The sequence below is a fragment of the Dermacentor albipictus genome, chromosome 8, assembly GCF_038994185.2.
Source record: "Dermacentor albipictus isolate Rhodes 1998 colony chromosome 8, USDA_Dalb.pri_finalv2, whole genome shotgun sequence".
Classification (NCBI taxonomy): domain Eukaryota; kingdom Metazoa; phylum Arthropoda; class Arachnida; order Ixodida; family Ixodidae; genus Dermacentor; species Dermacentor albipictus.
Window position 1 is genome coordinate 132,785,752 of NC_091828.1, and position 24,466 is coordinate 132,810,217.

General features: G+C 46.3%; 1 protein-coding gene across 13 annotated transcripts in view; it reads left to right on the plus strand.

Annotated features, from left to right (window-relative positions):
- Positions 1-23,782, plus strand: part of LOC135905854 (uncharacterized) — a 210,523-nt gene extending 186,741 nt beyond the window's left edge. For all 13 annotated transcript variants that reach the window (XM_065436962.2, XM_065436963.2, XM_070524506.1 and 10 more), the window contains 4 exons: positions 10,398-10,795; positions 13,086-13,266; positions 14,216-16,273; positions 20,230-23,782. In XM_065436962.2, the coding sequence (XP_065293034.2) occupies positions 10,525-10,795; positions 13,086-13,266; positions 14,216-16,273; positions 20,230-20,776 (3,057 nt within the window). In that variant the 5' untranslated portion in view covers positions 10,398-10,524 and the 3' untranslated portion in view covers positions 20,777-23,782. The remainder of the gene's footprint in view (positions 1-10,397; positions 10,796-13,085; positions 13,267-14,215; positions 16,274-20,229) is intronic.
- The last annotated feature ends 684 nt before the right edge of the window (positions 23,783-24,466 follow it).

Consider the following 24,466-nt stretch of genomic DNA (forward strand, 5'->3'; position numbering starts at 1 on the left):
TTTCTGTCATCGACCCCTTTCCCTATAAAGGTGCCTACGCACAAGCTGACAGAATTATCTTCCTTTTATTAAACAGCCTTCTCGGTATCCTTTTCTCTGGGTTGCCGAACAATGCCTTTCGAAACTCATTTCTGCAATTTTTTAAATGGCAGTGGCCTCATTCATTGGTTTATTCGAAAGGATCACTTCTTTTTCTTTTAGTTTGAAAGCATCGCTTCTATTTTTATAATGCGGCTCATCAGCATTACTCACTATTCGAAGTCGGTAATATTATATGCAATGCAGTCCATGACATGGACACTCTGTGCAAGTTCAGTTTCGTTTGTCTCGTTATTGAAATTGAAATTACAAAACAGGAGCCTCGGGCTGATGCGTCCATTAAGTCTACAAAGTGCCGAAATCTACAGATCACGGAACTACGCAGAACAGAAACTTGAAATCGACGCAAGAACAGCAGACATGCAGGGCACAGAGCCTTCAGTGGGACTCGCACAATTCAATAGGAAAAACAAGAACAAAAGGCCGTTTCGCTACTCACACGTCTTCTGGCAATACGCGGCGGTGGCATGGCGCGATGCACCTCGGGAGGCGACGCTGCTGCGCCCCAGAAACAGCGCCAGGAAGGCACCAGGCGTTCTCAACGCTGGTTTGATTAGGAGCTCCGGCGACCGTTTCGCACTTCAATGGTGCAAGGGATGTGAGACCAATGGCAAACCGTACGTCAGCGCCCAATGCGAGGATCACCGTCTCGCTGCGTGTTATAACTTGGCCGTGAATAGACTTAGTTTGACTTTTACCATGTATTGTGCAAAAACCAATATAGGGAACACGATGCTGTATGTAAGCTATAATGCTGCCCTGTCTCCGGCAGAGCCGATCCAGCAGTGCGTTCCCTTGGCTTCCTTATTTTTGCAGCCGAAAGCACAGCGTGTCACTAGAGGTCTTCGAACTCTTCACGTGCCGGCCGCGCATGCGCCATAGACGACAACGTCAGCACGAAGACATCGGTGACAGCGCGCCTCGAGTGTCCGTGTAATTGATATCGCAACAAGACGTAACTTCACCCGGGCTCCGCGATATACGCAAATAAGGGCGATTGCGAACGCGTTTCTGCGGGGTCAAAATACATCAATATTTCTTTAATTTATGAACACAGATATTCCTTGGTGGAAGGAGAAATGATGAGCAGGAACGTCCAGCTTTTGTGCGCGCAAAAATATAGCAAACTTCTCAAGTGTGAACAATTTTGCCTCCGAAGATGGAATATTTCTTTCCAAAGAATGGCAATAAAAAAGGAAAGGTTGGATTGCGCCACTAATTACTGTAATGTTATCTCCTTGTAAGGACGTAAAATGACACCAGCGTGCTCGTGAGCTCGCTAAGCTGATTACACACGACCGGACGGGTCGTCGACTGAGGCCGCAGGCGACCCTGATGTGGCCGTGCTGCAACGAGTAACACCGTGTCATGCCGCCTTATCTGCAGCGCATTTTGTGCGTGTGGCGCGTTTCAGTGGCACTGAGCTACGTCATGCTTACCCGCTGGCTGAATAGGCAAATCATACAAGTCAAGAAAGACAGCCTTCTTGCATAGACAAAAGAGTAGCTATTTCTGCTTCCCTCCAAGGAGCACTTTTATTGCCGATGAAAATCAATAACTTCAATAAAGCACGACCCAGTGCCTATCAATATGCGCCAAAAGAGTTGGCTACGGCAACTTGATGGGGTCCTCTGCGCCCATACTACGAACAGAAATTGGCAGGATGCATTCGCTTCTACTCTCTAGGCGTTAACAGCGTCCTGTAAAGCGTGCACCTCCTTGGGCATGTTTCTACTGCGGAGTAGTTGCATATAATGAAAAGAACGCAGTGGTTTGTGATTTTATGAGAAGAGGCCTAACTGTGCCATCAAACACAAAATGAAGAGTGAAGTGCGAGCTCCAACAGTACAGCGTCATATTTTTTGTCCGCATATAATTGTAGAATGTCTAGAAGCTGATCTAGAAGCTGAAACACAGAAAATAGGCAACGTCACTACATGTGATGACATAATCGTGCGGTGCTAATGAATCACAAGCTGCACACGAGTAATAAATGAAGGCTTGCGCTGTATTACGCGCTGCAGCAGAAAGCAGGATTTCAAGATGAACACGCGAACATATTTAACAACGCACACGTGGACAAAAAGCTGTATATTACGCATTATAAGTACCAAAACTTTCTATCGTCTCAAAACTGCCATAGTCACATTCGTAGCATCAGCCATCATGCGACCCGTGCTGCTTATGCCATAGCCATGGCTGCCTGCCGTCGGGCGCAAATCTAAACTTTCTGAACATAGAAAAACCTCGTAAGCACTCCCCATCGGCCCACTTATGGGGAGTGCTTAATGCCTCCTTCACCTCCGCCGCGGGTCGGCCGGGCATTGCACTATCATCGGAATCGGCCCACGTATGGGAAGTGCTTAACACCTGCTTCACCTCCGCCGCGGGACGGCGCGGCATTGCACTATCTTTGGAATCGGTCCACGTATGGCGAGTGCTTAATGCCTCCTTCACCTCCGCCACGGGTCGGCCCGGCATTACCCTATCTCCGGAATCGGCCCACGTATGGGGAGTGCTTAATGCCTCCTTCACTTCCGCCGCGGGTCGGCCCGGCATTGCCTTATATTCGGAATTGGCCCACGTATGGGGAGTGCTTAACACCTGCTTCACCTCCGCCGCGGGTAGGCCAGGCATTGCACTATCTTCGGAATAGGCCCACGTATGGGAAGTGCTTAACACCTGCTTCACGTCCGCCGTGGGTCGGCCAGGCATTGCACTATCATCAAAATCGGCCCACGTATGGGGAGTGCTTGATGCCTCCTTCACCTCCGCCGCAGGTCGGCCCGGCATTGCACTACCTTCGGAATAGGCCCACGTATAGGGAGTGCTTAACACCTGCTTCAACTCAGCCGTAGGTCGGCCCGGCATTGCACCCATCTTCGGAATCAGCTCACGTATGGGGAGTGCTTAACACCTGCTTCCCCTCCACCACGGGTCGGCCAGGCATTGCACTATCTTCGGAATAGGCCCACGTATGGGGAAGTGCTTAACACCTGCTTCACGTCCGCCGTGGGTCGGCCCGGCATTGCGCTATCTTCGGAATCGGCCCACGTATGGGGAGTGTTTAACGACTGCTTTCTTCACCTCCGCCACGGATCGGGACGGTATTGCACTGTCTTTGGGATCGGCCCAGGTATGGGGAGTGCTTAACGCCTGCTTCACCTACGCTGCGGGTCGGCCCGGCATTGCACTATCCCCAGGATTGGCCCACATATGGGAAGTCTTTTGCTTACAACGACAGGAAAATTTCCTCGGGAAATAGAGCTAAACAGCTTTGTTGTAAAAAAGTAAGTGGAACAATAATGCATTCTTACGACGAGCGCATATCTATATATATATATATAAATGATTTATTTATTTCGAAAATTACATACAAATACGAGCCTGCCCAAGCCAACAATGGGCTTGTGGGGCAGCGCTCGGCAGAATGGAGCAAGCCAGGGAGCGGCACAGTAAATCAGTTATGTACAAAACTCAAAAATAAAACTAAAGAAAGAAAGAAAGAAAGGAAGAAAAGAAACCAAATTACACATACAAATCAAAAATGTAAGATTTAACTTCTTTCCGTGTGCTGGAAGATAAAACTTTTTCTGGCAGGTCATTTAATACATCAGGTACATAGAAGGCACGGACACGTTTGCCATATCTTGTCCTTACTCTTGGTAAGGTAAAGCGGTCACGTGTACGTAATGCTCTGGCGGGGACATACGGGAGGCAGAACTCATTGTTCCATATATACAAAAGGATTACCGTTTCTTTGAATAACAGCCTGAACGAGGGCATGTGCGAGCATGAAAAAAGACTGGAATTGTTAGTAATGTGCACACCATACATCACCGCCCGAATTATGGATTTTAGTAAAGAATCAACTTTATTGCGCCAAAACACTGAACAGAAATAAAAAGAACAGATTCCATATCTTAGCACACTGTACGCTAATGCATGTGCTATTGTTTTCCTTACGTAAATTGGGCATAGTGCTTTAATAGAATGCAGTAGGCAGGCTATTTTGCGCAGCCTTTCACAAACGTTAGCCAAGTGAGTGTTCCAGGACATGTTAGAATCGAAATGAACACCGAGATAATTGACACTTGAGAGGTATGGAATAGGAGAGCAAGAGCAATTGTTACACAGAGGAGAATGAAGAAACAGTGGAGTGATGACAGGAATAGATTTCAGTGGATCGTGAAAACATACTAATTTAGTTTTATTCTGGTTAATAGAAATTAAGTTTTTACGGTACCAAGTGATACCATTTGTAGTGTCAGTTTGTAATTCCGCAACGGCTTGATGGTAATTAGTGTGACGAGATACTAAAAGCGTGTCATCTGCGTATTGAAACACCCGACAGCGAAAAATTGCTTGACTGAGATCATTAACGTACAAGTTGAATAAAAGGGGAGCTAAAATCGACCCTTGGGGAACTCCAGCGCTCAACTGTCTAGGTTTGCTTTTAATATTTCCGAGAACTACTACTTGAATTCGACCGTGCAAATAATTCTTAAGGAAAGTTAGAAAAGGCCCTCGGAAGCCATAGCTATGAAGTTTACAAAGTAAAATTTCATGGTTGACGGAGTCAAAAGCTTTTGATACGTCCAGAAATAATGCACAAGCGAATGCACTAATTTCAAGAGTACCATTAAGGAAATCGGTTAATTCATCTAATGCTAATCTAGTACCACGCCCACAAGTAAATCCGTACTGATTAGGCGACATTATGTTGTGCGCGTCAATGAAGCTCTGCATTACGTGAAAAATATGCTTTTCAAGTATAAGAGCAATGCACGAAAGTATCGAAATTGGCCTGTAGTTTGTGACAACATTGACCTGTCCGCTTTTGAAGAGAGGAACTACAAGCGCTTCCTTGAGGCCAGGCGGTATTTCTTTCGTGGTTATAATGTTATTTATAATTGCTAAAAGAACATTCTTTAGGGCCTCAAAATTTCTGCGAAGGACGTCCACAGATACACCATCTAATCCAACCGACTTGTGCTGTTTTAAGTTAAATAAGATGTAGCGAATATCATCCTCGGTACACTCAGGTAGAAATGCAGAGTCAACTACCGATTGCGGCATACAATAACTAGCCGTATTACCGGACAAGCTTGCTGCAGTAGACGAGAAAAAGGAATTAAATTGGTCTGCTAACGTTATAGATGGTGGACCGAAATTCTTCGCAATAGTTTGGTATGGGCCTCTCCGGGGACGACCCCTTAATTCGTTAACCACGGACCAAGTCTTGGACGGGTTTTTTCTAAATTCAGAAAATTTACCTTGGAAGTGCTGTCGCCTGGCACCTCTAAGCACAGCAGTGACTTTATTGCGAGCCATCTTATAAGCTTCACGAAGATACTGATTATTAGGTGAGCGCCGACAACGCGCCCAGGCTAGTTCTTTTTCAGCTAACGCGGTTAGAGCATTTCCATTTATCCACGGGCATTTCGGCTTTCGTTGCTTTAAGACGACTACGTTTTTGCAAGAGTGCACTGCCTGCGTATAAACGGCAATAAAAGATTTATACAGGTGACTGGCAGGAACTTCTGCTAGGAAAGATTTCCAGTCGTAGCCTTGCAACAACGAGTCCAGCTTCCTTTTATCAATAACCTCTATCTGTGATACTGGGTTGTTAGCCGCAGCATGCTGAGACGATAGAAAGCTACACCCAACATAGAAGTGATCGGATAGCTTTTGCTCAATAATAAACGGAAGTACCTGGTCGTTCTCAGTGCGAACGTTGACGTGATCTATGCATGAAGAAACAAGCGATGTACCCAAAATTTCGACACGTGTGGGAAGGTTGATAATAGAATCTATTCCAACGTCAGCAAGCGTGTTCAAGTAATCAGCTACAATGTGTCGTTCTTTCTTCAGCACGTCAACGTTAACATCACCTATCATACACACGTGACCAGATGGAAAAGCAATTAGATGCAATTCGTCCACAAACTTTCTAACACTTTGATTTGGCGGCCTATAAATAGCGAGCAATGTGATGGCAAAAGATCGTGTGTGAATACGAAGGGCTAGCGATTCAGCACTTGTGAAAATTATGTTCAGAGGACTTGAAATCCAACAATTTTTGATGAAAATGGCAATTCCACCGCCACGGCCGTCCTTGCGCGTCAAAAAATGATTGTGATAACCTTGGAGTTGAAAGAGACCAGTATGTTCCTGCCCAATATTAATTTCAGTTAAGACAAAAACATCAGCTATATCACGTACTGCACCAGCGTGGACACAAAATTCATTCCAGTGCTTGCGAATACTACGCACGTTTGCATGAAAAACAGTGAATGTGCCTTCACCTGGTTTTAAAAGAACAGAAAAAGAAGGAAAGTCTCGAAATTGTTCGCACGAAGCCATGAATCAGGAAAAAGATTACAACAGACAAAGCAGAGGATAAGAGGTCAGACTAGCCGAGACAAGTCACAAGGGCTCATTATGCGCACAACTGGGTCACCCTCCTTCTTACGGGCATAAATTTTGCCATGTTTCACCCATACGAACTTGAAATCGGCCTCTTTGGCCTTAGTCTTTGTCTCCCAGAACAGTTCTCTGTTGTATTTCGTCAAGTTTTCGACAAAGAAAACCGAGGGCTCATTTTCCTTCGCCAGAGATTTCAGTTTCTTTCGCTTTGCCAGCCAGCTGTCACGTATGCCCGCCGAAAGGAAGCGCACTAAAACTGGAGCTGTTTTGCTCTTCCTGGGCAACCGGTGCACAGCTACTACGTGACCTGACAGGAATGAATCAATGCCCAGTTGAGCGGCCAGTTCAGCAACAGTAGTAGTCAAGTTTTCACTAGGAAGTTGGGGTAAGTTATGAATTTCGAGGTTTGAGGACCTACTATACTGTTCAGAGGCATTTATTTCCCCTCTAAGGTCTTGAATGACAGCTGCCTGAGAAGCGACCTGATCCTCAAGTACCATCACCCTAGAAGACAATTCAGTGACCTGTTTCTCTCGTGTTGCTGATCCTTTCAGCAAGGAATCATATTTATTTGAAAGAAAGTCGACCGAGTCGTGTATTTCCTGCATTTTTGTTTTCACTACTTCGATCTCGGACTTGAGGCACAACAGTTCGTCTATTTTCGACGGAACCAGGGAAAGAGATTCAACTTTCGCACGAATAGAATCCAGCAACGACAGCTTTTCAGCAATAGCTGTTAACTGGCTAGAACTGCCTTGGGAAGAATCCGCTGATCTACATGTTTTACACCGCCACTTTTCCCTCTTTTTCGGGCCCATCGACAAGAATGTGCCTTCAGCCACACCTGAGCACTCTTGACCGAGGTGATACAACGATGCACAGTTAGAGCATTCCATACATCGGTCTTCGCCGGCAAAATCAACCCCACATTGAGCACAATCTTTTCCTTCCATCACACATGCGCACAAGAGAACACACGCGGTAGATCAAGCAAATGACAGTTTTGCAGTTGGCGGCATGGAATGTACAGAAAAGTTGCTACAGTGAAACCAGCTCACCTGCAGGAACAGAACAAATCGTTTTAGGGCCGGCTCTGGACTTGCCGCCAACTGCGCTTGCTGCTTGCAAGCGATGCGTTTTTATGGGGACGATGACGGCGCTTGTTGATCAGAGCACCATCTTGTGACGCGAACCGAAGTCAAGAAGAACTGGAAAAGTTCCACGTTTTTCAGCAGAGCTGCCACACCGTCGAAGCCATCCGTGCAAAAGAGCATCCGACGTCCGATGAACCACTTGAAACTCTTGTGACGTAGTTGCGCACCTGCAGGAACAGAACAAATCGTTTTAGGGCCGGCTCTGGACTTGCCGCCAACTGCGCTTGCTGCTTGCAAGCGATGCGTTTTTATGGGGACGATGACGGCGCTTGTTGATCAGAGCACCATCTTGTGACGCGAACCGAAGTCAAGAAGAACTGGAAAAGTTCCACGTTTTTCAGCAGAGCTGCCACACCGTCGAAGCCATCCGTGCAAAAGAGCATCCGACGTCCGATGAACCACTTGAAACTCTTGTGACGTAGTTGCGCACCTGCAGGAACAGAACAAATCGTTTTAGGGCCGGCTCTGGACTTGCCGCCAAACTGGTGTCATTCTCGAAATTATTTCCAGCTGGATACACCTGGCAACCTCGCCGGATACAATTCGTGAATTGCAATATGCGCCGTAAAGTAAATAATTGAGTAGTTAATTAGGGGAATTTTGTTTCTTAGTTTAATATGGGTTTCGATTTCTCGTGCAAGTAACGTCCACCTTTCCGAAGAATCCAGCTCAATGGCTATAACTATGTTACGTGCGACAGGTGATTTTTGAAAATTCTGGGAAACCTTAAAAAATATCACCCCGTTTTATGTGCAACCGCAAATTTTAATCAATTTATCATGAGTGGGACTTTTCAAGAACAAGCGTGAACGTTGTAACAGTTCGACGTAAGCTTTAAGCTACTGCATTGTTTTTGTCTGCTGTACGCCATGCAACCGACGCAGTCCCGAGAAATATCAATTTCTATTCAAGAGAGTACCCGCCGTGATTGCTCAGTGGCTATGGTGTTGGGCTGCTGAGCACGAGGTCGCGGGATCGAATCCCGGCCACGGCGGCCACATTCCGATGGGGGCGAAATGCGAAAACACCCGTGTACTTAGATTTAGGTGCACGTTAAAGAACCCCATGTGGTCGAAATTTCCGGAGTCCGCCACTACGGCGTGCCTCATAATCGGAAAGCGGTTTTGGCACGTAAAACCTCATAATTAAAAAAAAATTCGAGAGAGTGCAGAGATATCTCTCTAATATGGTACAAATTACATTCAATACCTTGTAGCGCTCATTCGATGAGATTATTAATGCATTTGACGCATAATTGAACACGGAAATCTAATTGGCTCCGATGTGAAGCTACGTGTTAATGATTGTGGCTAACAAGCTTCATCGAAACTCCAGTTTAGCTGTCTGGGATACTTGAACTCTGCACCGCTGATTGCAAGCATGAATGTCTGCGGTATACTGTGGGACAGGTTTACATTGCGTTGATCCGGTGAATGCCCGCGATAGTCCGCCAGCCATAAGTATCCATGCCACGCTCTCTTATGCCGCTTTTTTTCTTGCTCGAGGACCTGTAATTTATATATATATATATATATATATATATATATATATATATATATATATATATATATATATATATATATATATATATATATATATACATATATATATATATATATAAAAAGAAAGCTTGCCCATGAATGCGTCGACACCCTGTATTGCCAGGGTTAATCCGCGTTCGAGTCTTTATGAATTGCATATCGCTTCTCTTGCGTGCTCATTGCCCGCAGCGCCGCACAATAGATTAGCGAATACGCCCTGTTCTATATATATATATATATATACATATATATATATATATATATATATATATATATATATATTTTCCACAGTCGATCCCATCAGGGATCATAACAGGGGGGGGGGAGGGGGGTGTATATACATATTCTACATATTCTCTACAAGGTAACAATATTATTTACCACAATATTCAGATTACACTCAATCATAGCCAATTAGCAGAGAGATACAATATAGTACGCAGAAAAGTAACCTAATCCATTTTAATAATGTTACGAAAAACAAGAGGCAATCAAAAAGGCAGACAATTTGCAAAGGTGAACAAAATGGTAGGTTTCTATTAGGCAATAATTCATGGCAGCAAACTTAAGAGTAATAAGAGGTAATGAGATGGGCTGTCATATAGATGGTATGTAATAATTACAACAGGAAAAAAGGCAAGCAATTTGTATAAATAAAATATGGTACTCAGTAATGGCAAGTAATACAGGTTATAAAAGCCACGTATACACACACAAGAGGCAGTAATCTGTAAAATACGTTTCACGTGTCGTTAAGTAAACTGGGATTATGCGCACAATATAATGAAATAAAATAAAAAGGCACAGAAAAAAATAGTGACACAGGCACGTCATAGTTGTGAAGGATGCAATTCATATTCGGCTAATGTTAAAAAGGTAGACAAGGTTGGGCTGTTTCTAATACTAAGGTCCAGCTTATTCCATTCCCGCGTCATTAAAGGCAAAACCGAACGTTCATGACTTTCCTTATGAAAATGAGTGTTCATTTAGCGATAGTTTAATGATGATATATGTATAATAGGTGTATGCAACAAACTGTTCTATTGTCTTTCTTGCAATTTTTTTTCCTCTGTGACATTCTTTATATGCTTGAATATTTTATTTCCAAAATACAATTCTTTCTGTTGTAACTTCCTCTGCTCTGAGAATCGTCTTTCTTTCCTTCTCTTTCTAGGCGAACCCGGCATTTTGTGCTCCCAGGTGACCTGTTCGTTCTGTCGCGGTAACCAAGACAGCCGAGTCAACAAAGGTGCCCAATCGAAAGACGCATCGGAAGCAAAGTCGCCGCCGCAGCCTAAGGAATGGGATGGCTCGTCTCTACCGGCTGGCGGCACACCGTCACGGTGTCCTGGGCGCTGGCGGTGATCCTAGCGACGTTCGTCGGCAAATGCTTGGCGACGTCGACGCCGCCCGCAGCGTGGGAGGTGACGACGACCGACGGGCCGCCGACGTTCGTGCCGTGCCGCCTGTCCGAGCTGACGTGCGACAACAGCCGCTGCGTGGCGCTGTCCCGGTTCTGCGACGGCTCCGACGACTGTGGAGACGGCTCGGACGAACCGCTCGGTTGCTCCAGTAAGGCCGGGAGGGGGAGGTCTGCTCGTGGTCTTCGCATAGTTGTAGCTAGGGTGGAGTGTGCGGAACCACTAATCCAAAGCCACGCATATTGGGCGCAAGGACCATCAGTGTAGATGCGGGCGCTGCAATCGTGTTGACGATTGGTTAGGTTGGTTTGACGATTGACGTCTATACGTTTCTTAATCAGGTTACGCACACGTTCAGCTGCGATGGAGAGGACGACGTCGCTGACGGTAGCATGCCCGCAGTCCGCCGTTGTAGCTTGCGTCGATGTCTCGAGATTGCTCGGTGGCGTGTTTGGCAGCATCCACCCGGCATTGTCGCTTGCGATTCTTCAAAATTAAATTGCTTCTAAGTTAAATCTTTCCGTCACGTAAAACAACGAATGGCTTATTGGGTACCCCTTTAACCAATGGCTCATACCCCCGTAAACGCGGCCTCCCCATTACGACGGCAGAAAGAAAGTGAAATTCTATGCTGGAATGACCAGCGGCAACGGAGCTGGCTGCGGCAGAATACGACGACGCTCGGGCCATTGCTGATGATGACAGTTTTAGCGAAGTCAGACAACGGCGGCATAGGGTCCGCATAATTAAACAGCTTCGCTGTAGAAAGCGCGTGACATGCTCGCTTGCGCGCCGCGATTGCAGTGCTCCCAAACGTGCTGCGTATGAGCGAACAGTGCACTTAGCCTAGTCTAACGCCTCGTCTGCTTATCGCTATCATGTAGCACCACGAGAGGAGCACATCACTGGCTTAAATCGCGATTCCAAGTCACTGCACCGTCACTTCTTAAACGGCGGCACACTGCAGGCTCGAAATGCACTGTTGGTTCATGCTCGGCACGTTTGAGAGCCCTGAAATCGTGGCGTGCAAGCGGGCGTGTCACGTGCTTTTTCTCATATCTTGTGTCCCTTGTTTAGGACGCGGAAAAGGTGATCGCATAATAACTAAGAAGCCCAAAACGGCCGAATTAGCTGTTTTCTGGAGCGCCATAGAACTTAGTACGGTTAAAGATTGGGCCAGTTGGTTTTGCGTGAAGTCATAGCGGCGGGAACTAAAACGTGTATTCCAGCAGAAGTTCTTGCTGGGCTAGTTGGTGCATGCTACTGAAGTATTAAAGTGCCAAACAGACGACACAAGAAAAGATACGGACGAGCACTTTTGCGTGTCTCTTCTTGTGTCATCTGTTTGGCGCTTTAGTACTTCAGTAAAACATGTATATTTTATTTTCCTCAGTGTACGTAAATCCGGCCAATAAAAAGAAAGCCGATAGCTGGAAGTTAGCGCTTGTTGCTGTGTGCCTCTTTCTTTGTGTGTATCCTTTAGTTCGCGCTAGTACGACCTCGTGAAGCAATACAACTTTCTCAGTGGATGTTTTGCTCTGAAGTTAATATTTGCTAAATTGGCTAATTTATTTTGACCAATTACACAATTAAGCAGAATACAAAAATATTGTGGCTTGCTTAGGCCCATTTTAAAGCCTTGGCTAAAGTTGGTGAGGCATCTTGCATAGGGTATATAGGGCAACACAATGGGTGCCAAAGGAAGGGAAGCGCTGTCGAGCACGGCATATGAGTTTTGTGTTTACACAATAGAAGTTTGAAGGCATACGTTGAAGTCGGCTGACGAGAGACAGGGGTAAACAAAAATCACTAAGGCAGGCTTTCTTCATGTGGGAGCAATAAATAAGCTTACGATGATCATGACCATGGGGGCAATGATGATCGTGATGTTGATAAAAATCTTTAGCAGCTGCTGAGAGGAGTGTAGCGGTTACATAGCAGTAAAATACGCGCGCTAAAATGTTTGACATGCAAAAATAACTATTCATGTGCGAGAACAGTCACTTTCTCATTGCATGTAATGTTGCCCTTCTGATCACACACTGCGACAGCAGTGAGAAAGGCAAGAAGGAGCTTCGGCAAGAATAAAAGAAAGTATTAAATGTTATTTTCAGGGCACCTCTGGATGTTGCTACCGTACAAAAAAGGTCGAGGAAGCAATTCTCAAATGTTCATGTCGAACTAAAATCAGTGAAGACAGTACAAGTACTTTAAAGAACACTCTAAAACGCTAAGCGCCAAGTTTTGCAACCGTCTAAGCGGTACAACGAACGAGACTCGAATCACTGAGCTTTTACTGTCGTGTCACATCTGTTGGTTATTGATGCGATGTGACACTTTTATTGAACAAAGCATAGTAAACTTTTTTTGTGTGGGGGGGAATAGAGGCTATAGACTCAATGGGGGGATTCCGCGGTGATCATGTCGTCCGTCGCACGCAGACTGCAACCGCACCCTGTTCGGCGAAGTGGGCGCCAAGAACCCGCTGCGCATCGCGGAGCCCTTTCAGCGGAACCTGCCCTTCATCTGCACGCTGTACTTCATCGCGGCCGGCGGAGAGTTCGGTGACATCGTCGAGCTCACATTCCTCAACTTTCAAGTGGGCTCACTCGAGATGGACAGGTGAGCGAGGAGTCTGCTGAGAACGTCTGGCTGCCTGCGATGCATAGCTCGCACTGACGCACGCACTTCTCACCTGAGCTCTACTTTCGCGCCAAACAAATATTGGTATGGCGAATAACGTGTTGCCCCTCTTCGACATTGCAAGAGGACTGGATAAAGCAGCATTATTGTGGTGTAGCCCTCCCTTTTGCACCATCACGTAAGCTAACGGTAGTCTAGTTCTCTTTACAATTAAATATTTCATGAAAAGTCCTAATGTTATTTTTGCTGTTTTATGATCCGTCACTAAAGCGTGCGCAATACATATTGCGTGCGTGGAAGTGTGCATGCGTGTGTCTCGTTTCTCGTGCGCTCACAACTGGCAACCAGTAAGTCCTACCCCTGTCCTTCAGGGCTGCCCGGATTTCACGTGTCTGACCTCTGAAACCGACAATAATGTGCGCGAATACATGAGCGACAAATCGACGCGATAGGTAAATCTGTTCCGTAGGGCTCTGCCTCTAAACCTGACGGTTACACGGCGCTGTAGAGAAATGTAAATCAATGCGTTTTATGGCAACAATTGCTTCTCCTCAGCTCCTGCAATGGCCTTGGGTGTAGATTCCTTGCAGGACCTGGGGCGGCTTGCACGAACATTTAATAACAAAAATAATAACAAATTTCAGAACGCGTTCTCGAATGTTCCATAGACAACGCCTAGTCGGCACAAGTACGCGTTCTTAAATCCGTTATGATTTCCGCTATTAAATGTTCATGCGAGCCGTCCCCGAAGACAAGAAATTGATGCAATAGGATAGGATGGCATTGGGGCGCTATATCAACTGATGAGTATTTTGGCCGATTTCTGAAGCGAGGTGTCACGCTTGCAAATTAGCTGTTAAGCCTTCGTTTTTAGCGCTTAGGTTATGAAAACTTTTGGCTATTATTCTTCCTTTAACTAACCATGCAGGAACCAGTCGGCGACCTGCTTCAATGGCCATCTCCAAGTCATCGAGCCTGCAACGTCAGCGCCCGTCGTGCGAACCCCGCAGACCCGAGGCTTCAGCCAGATCCTGTCCGCGGTGCGCGGCGAACCGGCCACCCCGCACCTGACGTCCCTCTACGATGGCTCCGGCGGGGAGCCGGAGTTCGGCCACTTCTGCGGCGACATGGCCACCAATGGCGGTGGCGCAACCTTCTTCTCGGACCGCAACAATGTCACGCTGGTCGTGTCCGTGCCCAGCCGCGCCTCCCTGCATGCGTTCAGCTTCAGCTTGTATCTGACATTTCGGTTTCACCCTAAGAGGCCCTCCCGCACGCGCTACGGCACATCCGACAGCCCCTACGACGTCGGCATCGCGACTGCAGGGACGTACTGCGACCGCATCTTCGAGCATTGCGACCGCAAGCAGTGCAAAATCCGCTCGCCAAACTTCCCGGGATTTTACCTGCGCAATTTCACCTGCACGTTCACCGTTCGTCAAATGGTGGCTCCACCTGGGAAGCAAGCGCAGATCGTCCTCTACCAAGACAACGAATACAAGATCTCCATTTACACTGGCCGCAGTACCGCGACGACCTTCTCCCAGAGGGCGCTCACCATTGACTGTCTCGGGGACGTTGTCAAAATCTACGACGGGCCCAGCGCGGACAATTCCCCGCTGCTGAGTGAGTTCTGTGGCACTGGTGTGCTGCCGGAAGTGGTATCCAGTGGACCGGAAGTGACGGTGGTGCTCCGCAGCGTGACCGCGCAGCAGTTGCACGGCTCGCGGCTTGAGCTCAATGTGAAGGTGCGCTTCGTGGACGTGGAGGAATTCAGGCTCGGTCAGGGCAGGTGTGATTTCCACATCGACGGCAAGGTGGAGCGCCAAGGCCTTGTCCACACGCCGGCACACACGGTCCCGCCCAACACTACTTGCCGGTACCGCTTTCACGGCAGGTCGCCCACCGATCGCGTCTGGGTCTACTTCCTCTCGTACTTCGTCGAAGACAAGCACCGCTGGTCGAGCGAAGAGAAGTGTGACGTGTCTAGCATCGAAGTCCTGGACGTTCCTCTGCAAAGTTCCAGGCCCGGAAACAACAGTTCGAGCGAAGCCTCTAACGCCAGCGCTGCCGTGGACCTTCCCGGAATGTCGTACCGCTTCTGTGAAAAGAACTCTCCTCGCATATGCGCGAGAGCTGCAGAATATCCTCAGTTCATACCACTTCGTCCATGTAGGCACCCTGATGAGTCCTACCTGTCTAGCGGACCCGAGCTGCTTCTCCAGCAAAACTTCTACAAAACCGTGGAGCTGCCTGTTCGCAGAAGCTCCTTCTCGGCTCGGTACGAGTTTGTGGACACCGAGCAACAGGGCGCGGACATGGGACCGCGGCATGGGCCTTGCCATAGGCACTTTCAGAGCAGCAACTCCAAATTTGGCATGGTGGCCTCACCGAAAAACGTCTTTCTGTATGGTCGCGGAGGCCGCGAGAACGTCACCTGCTCGTACTACTACTCCGGCATGTCCTCTGAGAAGCTGAGGCTTTACCTCGTCACCTTGAACCTACCGACATCGGGATGCGAACACTACTACGACGAAGTAACGCAGAGGTACAATTGCCGCGTTACCGGTCGCCAGTCGAGTCGCATCTCGCTTTTGCATGTCATGGACCACTGGGGTGACACTTACACTCCAATCGGCTGTTTCTGCAACGTCACCTCGCAACCCCGCAAGCCCATTCTCATCGAGTCGGTGGGCAACAACGTCACGCTGACGTTCACCATAAGCGGCATGACTTCGTTGGAGGATTTCAACAACTACGGCTTCGAGGCGACGTACGAGTTCCGGCCTGCGACTTCATGCGACACCAGCACGGAGCTGAGGAACGGCTCGCAGGGCGAGCTGACGTTCACGGCTCCCGCCAGCGTGGCCGACCAGGAACTCCCGCTGCGGTGCCGGTGGTTCATCGAGGCCTCGCCCCGCAAGTACCTCTACCTGAAGTTCCAGGGCCGCGACGGGTCCCGCGGGTGCCCCGACTCGGGAAACAGGTGGGCCCTTCGTTTCGTGCGTTGCGTGGCGCGGCATTACTCTCTCCCCGAGAGTAGCCATACTAAAGCGAAAGACGGCCGAGGACGCCACCTTAATTTCTCGCACCCGCCTGCCTACGACGTCATGGATTTCAGCAGCGTGCTTGTTTATCAGTAAAAAGAACTGTATTGCTATTTGAAGGAGTAAAAACATCAAGCTAGAAAGTTCGAAGAAACGCTCATGTGCCAATGCAACCTAAGTATGAGGATATATGTTAATGCCCATGAGGTCACACAAATGTAACAGCTCTGAGGATTTGGCAAACAGTGAAAAAAAAAACTGAGCTTTATTTTCTTCGCAATAATAGGCTAATATACGACAATATCCGACTATATTGTTACCACTCCTGTATTGGTCCTGATGTGGACCGACAGTACCTGTAAATAAAAACAAACATGAGCATTGGCTTTGGAAGAATACGTTGACAGTATAAAGTAGATATTTGTATTTATAGTCACTTTATTTTTGAAATCTTTCTATATACGTTATTTTCAGTAAACTGCTAGTTACAGATTGATGAATTGCAGCGCAGGTATAAGGCACAAGGCCAGAAGAAGCGAGACGACAGACGAGGGCTATCTTCAAAAAAAGATAACTCGATTTTCGGCGACCCGTGTTTATACCCGTCACTCATCACATCGCGCATTCGTAATTCACACCCTTAGCAAGGTTAACTCCTTATCTGACAAGTGCACAGATGGAGTGTTGACACATCCAGTCAAGTCGCGACATAATCTGCTAGAATCATGCTAGATACAGCTTCCCAATGCAGCCAGAAGCCGCGTAGGAGTTTGGAGCCTAAACAAAACGTATTGCTTCGCTGTTTTAGTGGGCAGCAGTGATATCATCGGTTTTATTTCTTGTCATTATCGCTGATGACGAAAGTATTACGCACTAGGCCTAATCTTAATGTCACCCAATGCGTGTTACAAGCCGTAAGTCGGTGCAGCTGTCCCACAGAGTGTAAATGAACACGTTGTAGAACAAGTGTTCCCAGTTGAGAGGATGTCTGAGGTTATCATCTCTTCTATGAAAAATATGCCTCAAGATATTTAGCCACTCTGGGCCTCGGCTGTCTGTTCTTATGTAGTAATTGTATATTTAGCTTTGTACATTATTTCAATTCAATTTCATTTGTCTTTCCTTTTCGATGAGAAGGAGGAAGGAGGAATCTTGGGAATCAGCTTGACCGCTTAGAGGGTGATAACAGCAGTAGCAACGTGAATTGCTCTCAGACATAGTAAAGCAGGTAACACTTTGACGGACAGTATACATATTCACACACCTTTATACAATAAATAAATATACGTAAATAAATAACACATTTGTACATATGTACACATATATCTACACCACAAAATAACACAATGGAGCATTTGTATCCCCGTACTTTGCATTCGTGCGTAGAGAACACATATTAAACAAACAAGCATGTAACTCATTGTTTTTCAGACGGATATTGCTTCCTATAATGAAATTAAAACCACATAATACAATTATTAACCTCAATCAACTACGGAATGCATTCTTATATCAAAGTCTATTGCCAGCACCTTAAGGTAGTGCCGTTCACCCATGACCAATACTAAATAGCGAGAATCCAAACTTTTTATGCATTACATATTGCTAATAAGAAATTTCAACCCGCATCCAACGGCATTCACAGGATAAAGAAACCACATAATATTTGCCCTTTGCAGAGCACATTTCACAGATATAAATGATTTTATCTGCATTCAACTTTTCAAAAAAGTACGCTTAACGAAAAGAAAAAGAACAAAAAGACAATAGATGAATGCAGGCAAACAATACATCACAATAGATGTCTTGAGTGTCGACAGCGGGCTCTGGCGGGACGTGAAAGTTTTGCTTACTTAACTTATTTAACAGTACGGGCGTAGTGCAAGGTAACGACAGGGAACGATAATATGCTCTACATATGTTGACTGCACCGACCTCTTCGTGCCGTGTCTGCCACAGACCTCTTCGTGCTGTGCCATGTCTGTACACTTGACAACAGTATGACTTTTAAATTGTTAGAATTTGTGTGATATTTACACTAGAAACCAACCTAATAGGAGGCGGTAATTATGTAATGAGAGCACCGGAACAATGTCACAAAGCGTAAACAAGCATTTTGTCCGGTGATCCAATGGTACGTTAGCTATGCCAACGTACTGCCATTTGGTTGTAGGATTCGATTCCGCAACCTCTTGCGTAGCAGCAGAACGCCACAGCCACTAGGCAACCACGGCGGGCCGCTGTGTGGCTAAGCTGAGCACAAAGCGCGCAGTCCTTGTTTATGCCGTGGATGAACTGCCGTGAACGTGTGTGGGCAGATGTGCACCGCCGTCGTGACGCCTCTTCCATTTTCGTTTTTGTATGTAGAAACCAGCATTTAATGAACTCTACTGAGCTGTCTAGATTTTCCGTCAATAAATGGCACTAATAAATGCTGCATCTGCATGCTTTTGCTAAGCTTTCAACGCGCATATTTCTTTCTTTCCCTTTTTCATTTTCAGGGGGAATCAAAATACAAATTTTGTTATCATCGCGCTTTGTTCTCAGAAGCTTTCTTCATTTTTATTGTGTGGAAAATATTTAGAGCAAAATGTGTGCGGCAATGACCCGTGAGGCGTTTTTCAATCCTTTTGTGAAATTATTTTTTTATCCTTCTAAGTTCTTTAAAATACTTAAATACATCTAAGTGCGTTGTATATAAAACAGCAGCGCCCACGCATACAAACCTATCTAGAATAGTAGCACTTTTATAGGCTAAACAGTCATTCGCATTCCGAAACAATTATTCGTACGGAAGCAACATTTGCCCTTGATAGCTAATTTAAACGAAACTGATGTGGTGAAAAAATAATTAGAAAAATCAAGGGTTGAGCGGAACACGTCGCCGACACGGGGGAACAAACACGCAGACAAACAGACATTGGGAAACGATATGGAAAACGTCGTTTCACATGCGTACTATTTTTTATTCGCCATTTCTTTTGCCTATCGTTGAAGAAAACAAGCCCAGCGGGTTACCCCTGCCGCCGTGAGCCCCTTGCTTCGCATATAGCAAGGAATAGCAGTAGGAAGACGTCTGAACACCTTCGCGAAAGTAGCAGCTATGTAGGCAAATACGTTGTCAAACGAATAGTTTCGTTTTGCCGTGCCCTCGACAAAATGGCGGATGGCGCTTTGCTGCAAGTCAATAGATGGCGCTTGATATTTTCAATATTCCCTGTTATCCTCGCATTGCTAGTCGCTTGTATTATTAGTTATTTATGAGCCACAAGTGCTGTTTCGATTGAGTGGCTCCTTCTAAATCTGTGCTGGAAATAGCGGAAACCATGCATACATTACCAGTAATAGGTAATATTTCGGCCTACTTTCTACCTTTACTGAATTTTGTCACTATGGCAAATACAGCGAGCAATATTACCATTCCAATGCATAAGCTACTACTTGCAGAGAAGAACCAACTTTAAGTTGGTTTGCATTTTGTCGTAAGTTGAAAGGGTAAAGTTCTGGCATGCATTTTTTTTTCTTCTTCCATTTAATTGATAAGAATCTATACTGCACTTCGCGTCAGAAGCCATTCAGTCAGAAGACAAAAACAAAGGAATCAGACAATTGCTTAAGTCAAAGCTTTTTCCTTTTGCGGTATAAATCATTTGAAAAATAGCAACTTCCTTTTCAGTCCCCGTATTCACGTGAAATAAAGGTTGCAAGACCACATGGGAAGATTGAGAAATCAGTCTAAAGAGATCCAGATGTGGCACACGAACCTGCGACCTAGCGCTTGTGCTCATCTATCCCTGCCTAAAAGGCACTTATGTAACGCCACCACACAACACGCCGTCATCCCGGCCGAATGTATGACGTCCCCGTGCTGAAACGTCGCCTTCTGCTTTTTCAGGTTCGTGGTGTACGCAGACGGCATCATGCAGCCCGTGGCTGTCGTCTGCTCCGGCGGCATCCACGAGGAGACGTCGCTGTCCTCGTCCACGGACTTCGACATCTTCTCGGCTTCGTGGTACAATGACTCTACCGAGCGGCAGCACCACGCCCTGGCAGACCGCGTGGTGATCGAGGTGGTCGCGTTTCGCGCCGCGCAGTTCCGGTTGCGGTGGCTGGAGGTGACCAGGCCTTTCCTGAAGACCTCGTCGGGGCTCACGCTGCGAAACGTGAACTGCCTCTACGAGTGTCCAGAGCTCAGCGCGTGCATATCGCCTGAGCTCTGGTGCGATGGCACCGTCCACTGTCCCTCGGGACATGACGAGAAGCCCGAGCACTGCCGGCGCTTCCCGACCTTCTACGTCGCGCTGGGAGCCGGCGCAGGCTTCGTCGTCATCTGCGCCGGACTCGCGGCCGCCCTGCTGTGGTGTCGGGGCAAGGACAAAACCAAGGAGGAACCGCGCATGCGCCCCGCCGACGAAATGCAGCTGGAGAGCCCGGACAGCTGACCCTGGCATTCGATTCTGGACCCCGCGGTCGACGGTCCAGAATCGCAGGAGACGGCTGTGGCTTCCACGGGCACGCCCGTGGTACGCCCCATCGACGTGGTTATGTCCATGATGCCCGCTTCTGGTGGCATACCGGCGGCACTGCAGGGGACGCTCTCTTCGTCCAGGGCTCGGCGCACGGACGTGTCCCCGCCACCGGCGTACACGGCCGCCGACGCAGCGGCGGACATCTACGTCATCAAGACGATGAGGTCGCCCTGCCTTTAGTACGACGACGTTTGTGCTTGCTGTGCAAGTGAAAACTACTGCATTGCCTTGAAACTAACCGAATGAACGGTAGGTGCGTGGTGGTGGTGAATCTGGGCCACCGCTTTGTCCACATTAAACGTCGGACACGTCCTGGTAGCGCGTGGTGCCACGGCTGCAGCGTAAAAGGATTGAAGCCTTTGCCTCGTGAGCCACCTAAACCAAGGTGCGTCGGTACTGAGCGTGCTCATCGTGTTTTTTGTGATCTTCGATGTCGTCCAGGGAGTTCTGACTCTTTTAAGTGTAGCGTTCTATATTGTGAAAACATACCACCGTTAAAGAAAAAAAAAAGAAACGAGAAACGAATGTGTTATCGACTGTTCTGTATATACTGATGGCGTCTTGCGAAAGACAAACAAAATGCTCACACTTGTGATGTAGTGTCTTAAAGGGTGCATGCATCGTGGCAGAGTTTATATTTCTCCTTAAAATGATAAGGGGGCATATTCCGTATATATGACAATTCGTTCGGCCTCGGAGTAAAGTATTAGCCAAGTATATGTACGTGACAGGAGTTCAATGTGTTTTATGTGGTTCCAGCACTTCTCTTTGACAACGTCTCTTAAGTGTCCGTCTACGTCTACCTAAGATTTCTTCACCACTTTATACTCCAGCTTACGTCAAGTATTTGGTGCCGCTTAATCACATTCGGCTTAATAATTCACTCGGCCATACTGTTACCAAATGGCAGAGGTATACATCCAGTTGCGCAAGAAAAGAAAGAAAAAAGAATTCGGCATTATGACAAAATAATTTTTGCATCAGTAATGAATCGTTTACATAATTTTTCCTAACTTTATGAGTATATCGAAGTGACCGAGTTGCTTCATTTTCTCATAAAACATATGTAATTAATTGCATCACTTGCTCGATAAAATTACAATATTAAAAAGCATTATTACTGTGGTCTCCAGAGAAACATTTATGCTCTCCCTTGCCTTATTACCAAATAGACAAACAAGATTTCTAAGTTTCAGGATGCGAAGTGCTTGATTGTAAGTGTATGTCACGGAAAGAGCTGTCCAAGCGAGTTTGTTCACAGCGTGATGAGCTGATAATTAAGTGTGAAGTGCCCGTTTCGTTCATGTCAATCTTCCTTGAAACTTCAACAATGCCCAGTAACACAATTACCTTTCCAGTCAATCCTCATAACGACTAGTACGCTACAAACAAAGAAAACCTACTTCGACTTTATGTTTGTTAGTTTGCGTGTACAAAGCAGGATTTTCCTGTACAGGTGGATAAACTGGCCGCGTCTTGTTCGTTTTGCTAAAGACGCCTTTGTCCCAACTAACGAGGTAAATATATGACGTAGAAAATCAGTTCTGAGGAAGCACACAAGTTGGAGGAAAATTATTGAAAGGGAAAAAGTATGATCATGCGCTGATAAAGCATCGTGTGGCCTGTTGGTATGTTGGTGCTGCAACCTGAATTGCAGCACGCTAGAACGAGATCACGGGTTCCATTCTCAGCCATAGCAGCCGCATATGGGGCGGGGGGTTATAGGGGAGTGCTAAACGCCAAATGCATTCGTGTACTTAGATTGCGGTGCACCTTAAGGAACCCTGTGCGGCTAAAATTATACCGGAGCCCTTATCCCTACACCCCTTATCTCATAGTCGCAGTGGTATTTGGGACATTAAACCCCTCGAATTAATCAATAAATCCGTCGAAAATAAAATATTACGTTGGCGTACTTGGTTGTCTGTGACGGCAGAATTATATCGCACAAGATAGCGTAAATTTTATCTAAGGCTGATAGCTAGAGTGTAAATTTCTACTTACAAATGGTGCCGCGCGACTGTGATCCGATGGCTGGGTAGAATGTATTTTGGTTAACACTCCTGATTTAAATTTGAGAAGGATTAAATCCAGTGTTCATCCCAATGTGCAAAAGATCTCAGGAGGATATGGGTATATACGCCGGGAACATCTATGACCCCATTTTATGGTCGCAATTCAGCACTGAACAGGCATTTTGCTAGCATAACTGGCAGAAATTTATTGTAAAAGTTTAGTATGCTATTGATAGTACTGTACTCAGCAATCATGGCAAGACATAAATAATTGATTTATACACAGTGTGTTTTTTCTCAAAAGTACAAAATTTTTATAAAGAATGCTATGAGCGTCGAGAGCGTGGAGCTTTGGCTGAGGAGTTTTTAGGCGAGGAAGATTTAGAAGAGTGATTAGCCAAAATTTGTTAATTGCCTCTTTATTAAAACCTTGGACGCAGTTGCTTGCATGAAACATCTGGAAACAGCAATATTTTAATGCATTACCATTCTTTAAATATTGTAAATGTCACCTAATTCTAGATACTTCTAATGGAATTGCAATGCTCAATCCAGGCAATGGCGCAATTTGTTCTGAGAAACCGACAGCATATAGACATAGACTCATTAGTCGTGGAAGACCGCACTGTGCTGCCGGAATGGTTTTTTTAGTGGATTCCATGCAGTTGTGGCGTCTGCAGCGGTGCAACTTTATTTGTCGAGGGTAATACGTATGCGGCTGTGAAAGAATATACGAATATGAAATACTTTATACGATAGTTTGGATGTAGTGTCAAATAATGCTGGTTTCTCATTTCACGTTTGTGCAGATAAAGCAATGAATGAAACTGTATAAGACGCTGAGCTGTTTGAATGCGTTTTTATTTTCCTTTCAATCAAAAGAACATTAAAATGCTGGATTTTAGGCTTGTGTCTTGTGTCTTTTCAATCCGGTTCATCGCTAGTAATGGGGCTCTCAACGCATGAACACGAAAAGCCTGGGACTTTTACAGATTCCTCGCTACGACGTCCAACGCCTCTCTGTCCGGATAATTTTAATCTAACTGGACTCGAGACCGTTCTCTGAGTCAAACGTACTCGTACCGTGGCCACATGCATCACTGGCACCCAAAAAGCGGTTCGTGCACTAGTGCAGTACTTGAAGTACACCGTTTCCAGAGACCGCTTCTAGTACTCCTCTGAAATTCTCCCACATGCACTCAGTGCTCCCTCTTTCTGTTCTCCTTTCGCTTATCCCCCGTGTACTCTAGCAAACCGAACGCTCGTCTGGTGTAACTCCCTACCTGTTCTCCTCATGTTTTCTCTTTCTCTTTAAGCGTTGAACAAAACATGTAATAAAATAATTATGTTGGGCTGCTTGAAGAGACCTGTGGTTGAAATATATCCCAGAACAATCATTTGCACACAAGTGAGGGGAAAGGCAGGGAGTTAACGTGAATGAAAAATCCTGTTTACTACCCCACACTAGGGAAGGGGGGAAGAGGAGGTAAAGAGATAATAAATTAGAAAGAGAGAAAGGGAGCACAGACACACACTCACAGCCGATCCCTATCACCGCATACTCTCACAGCACAAGATCGCATGTAGC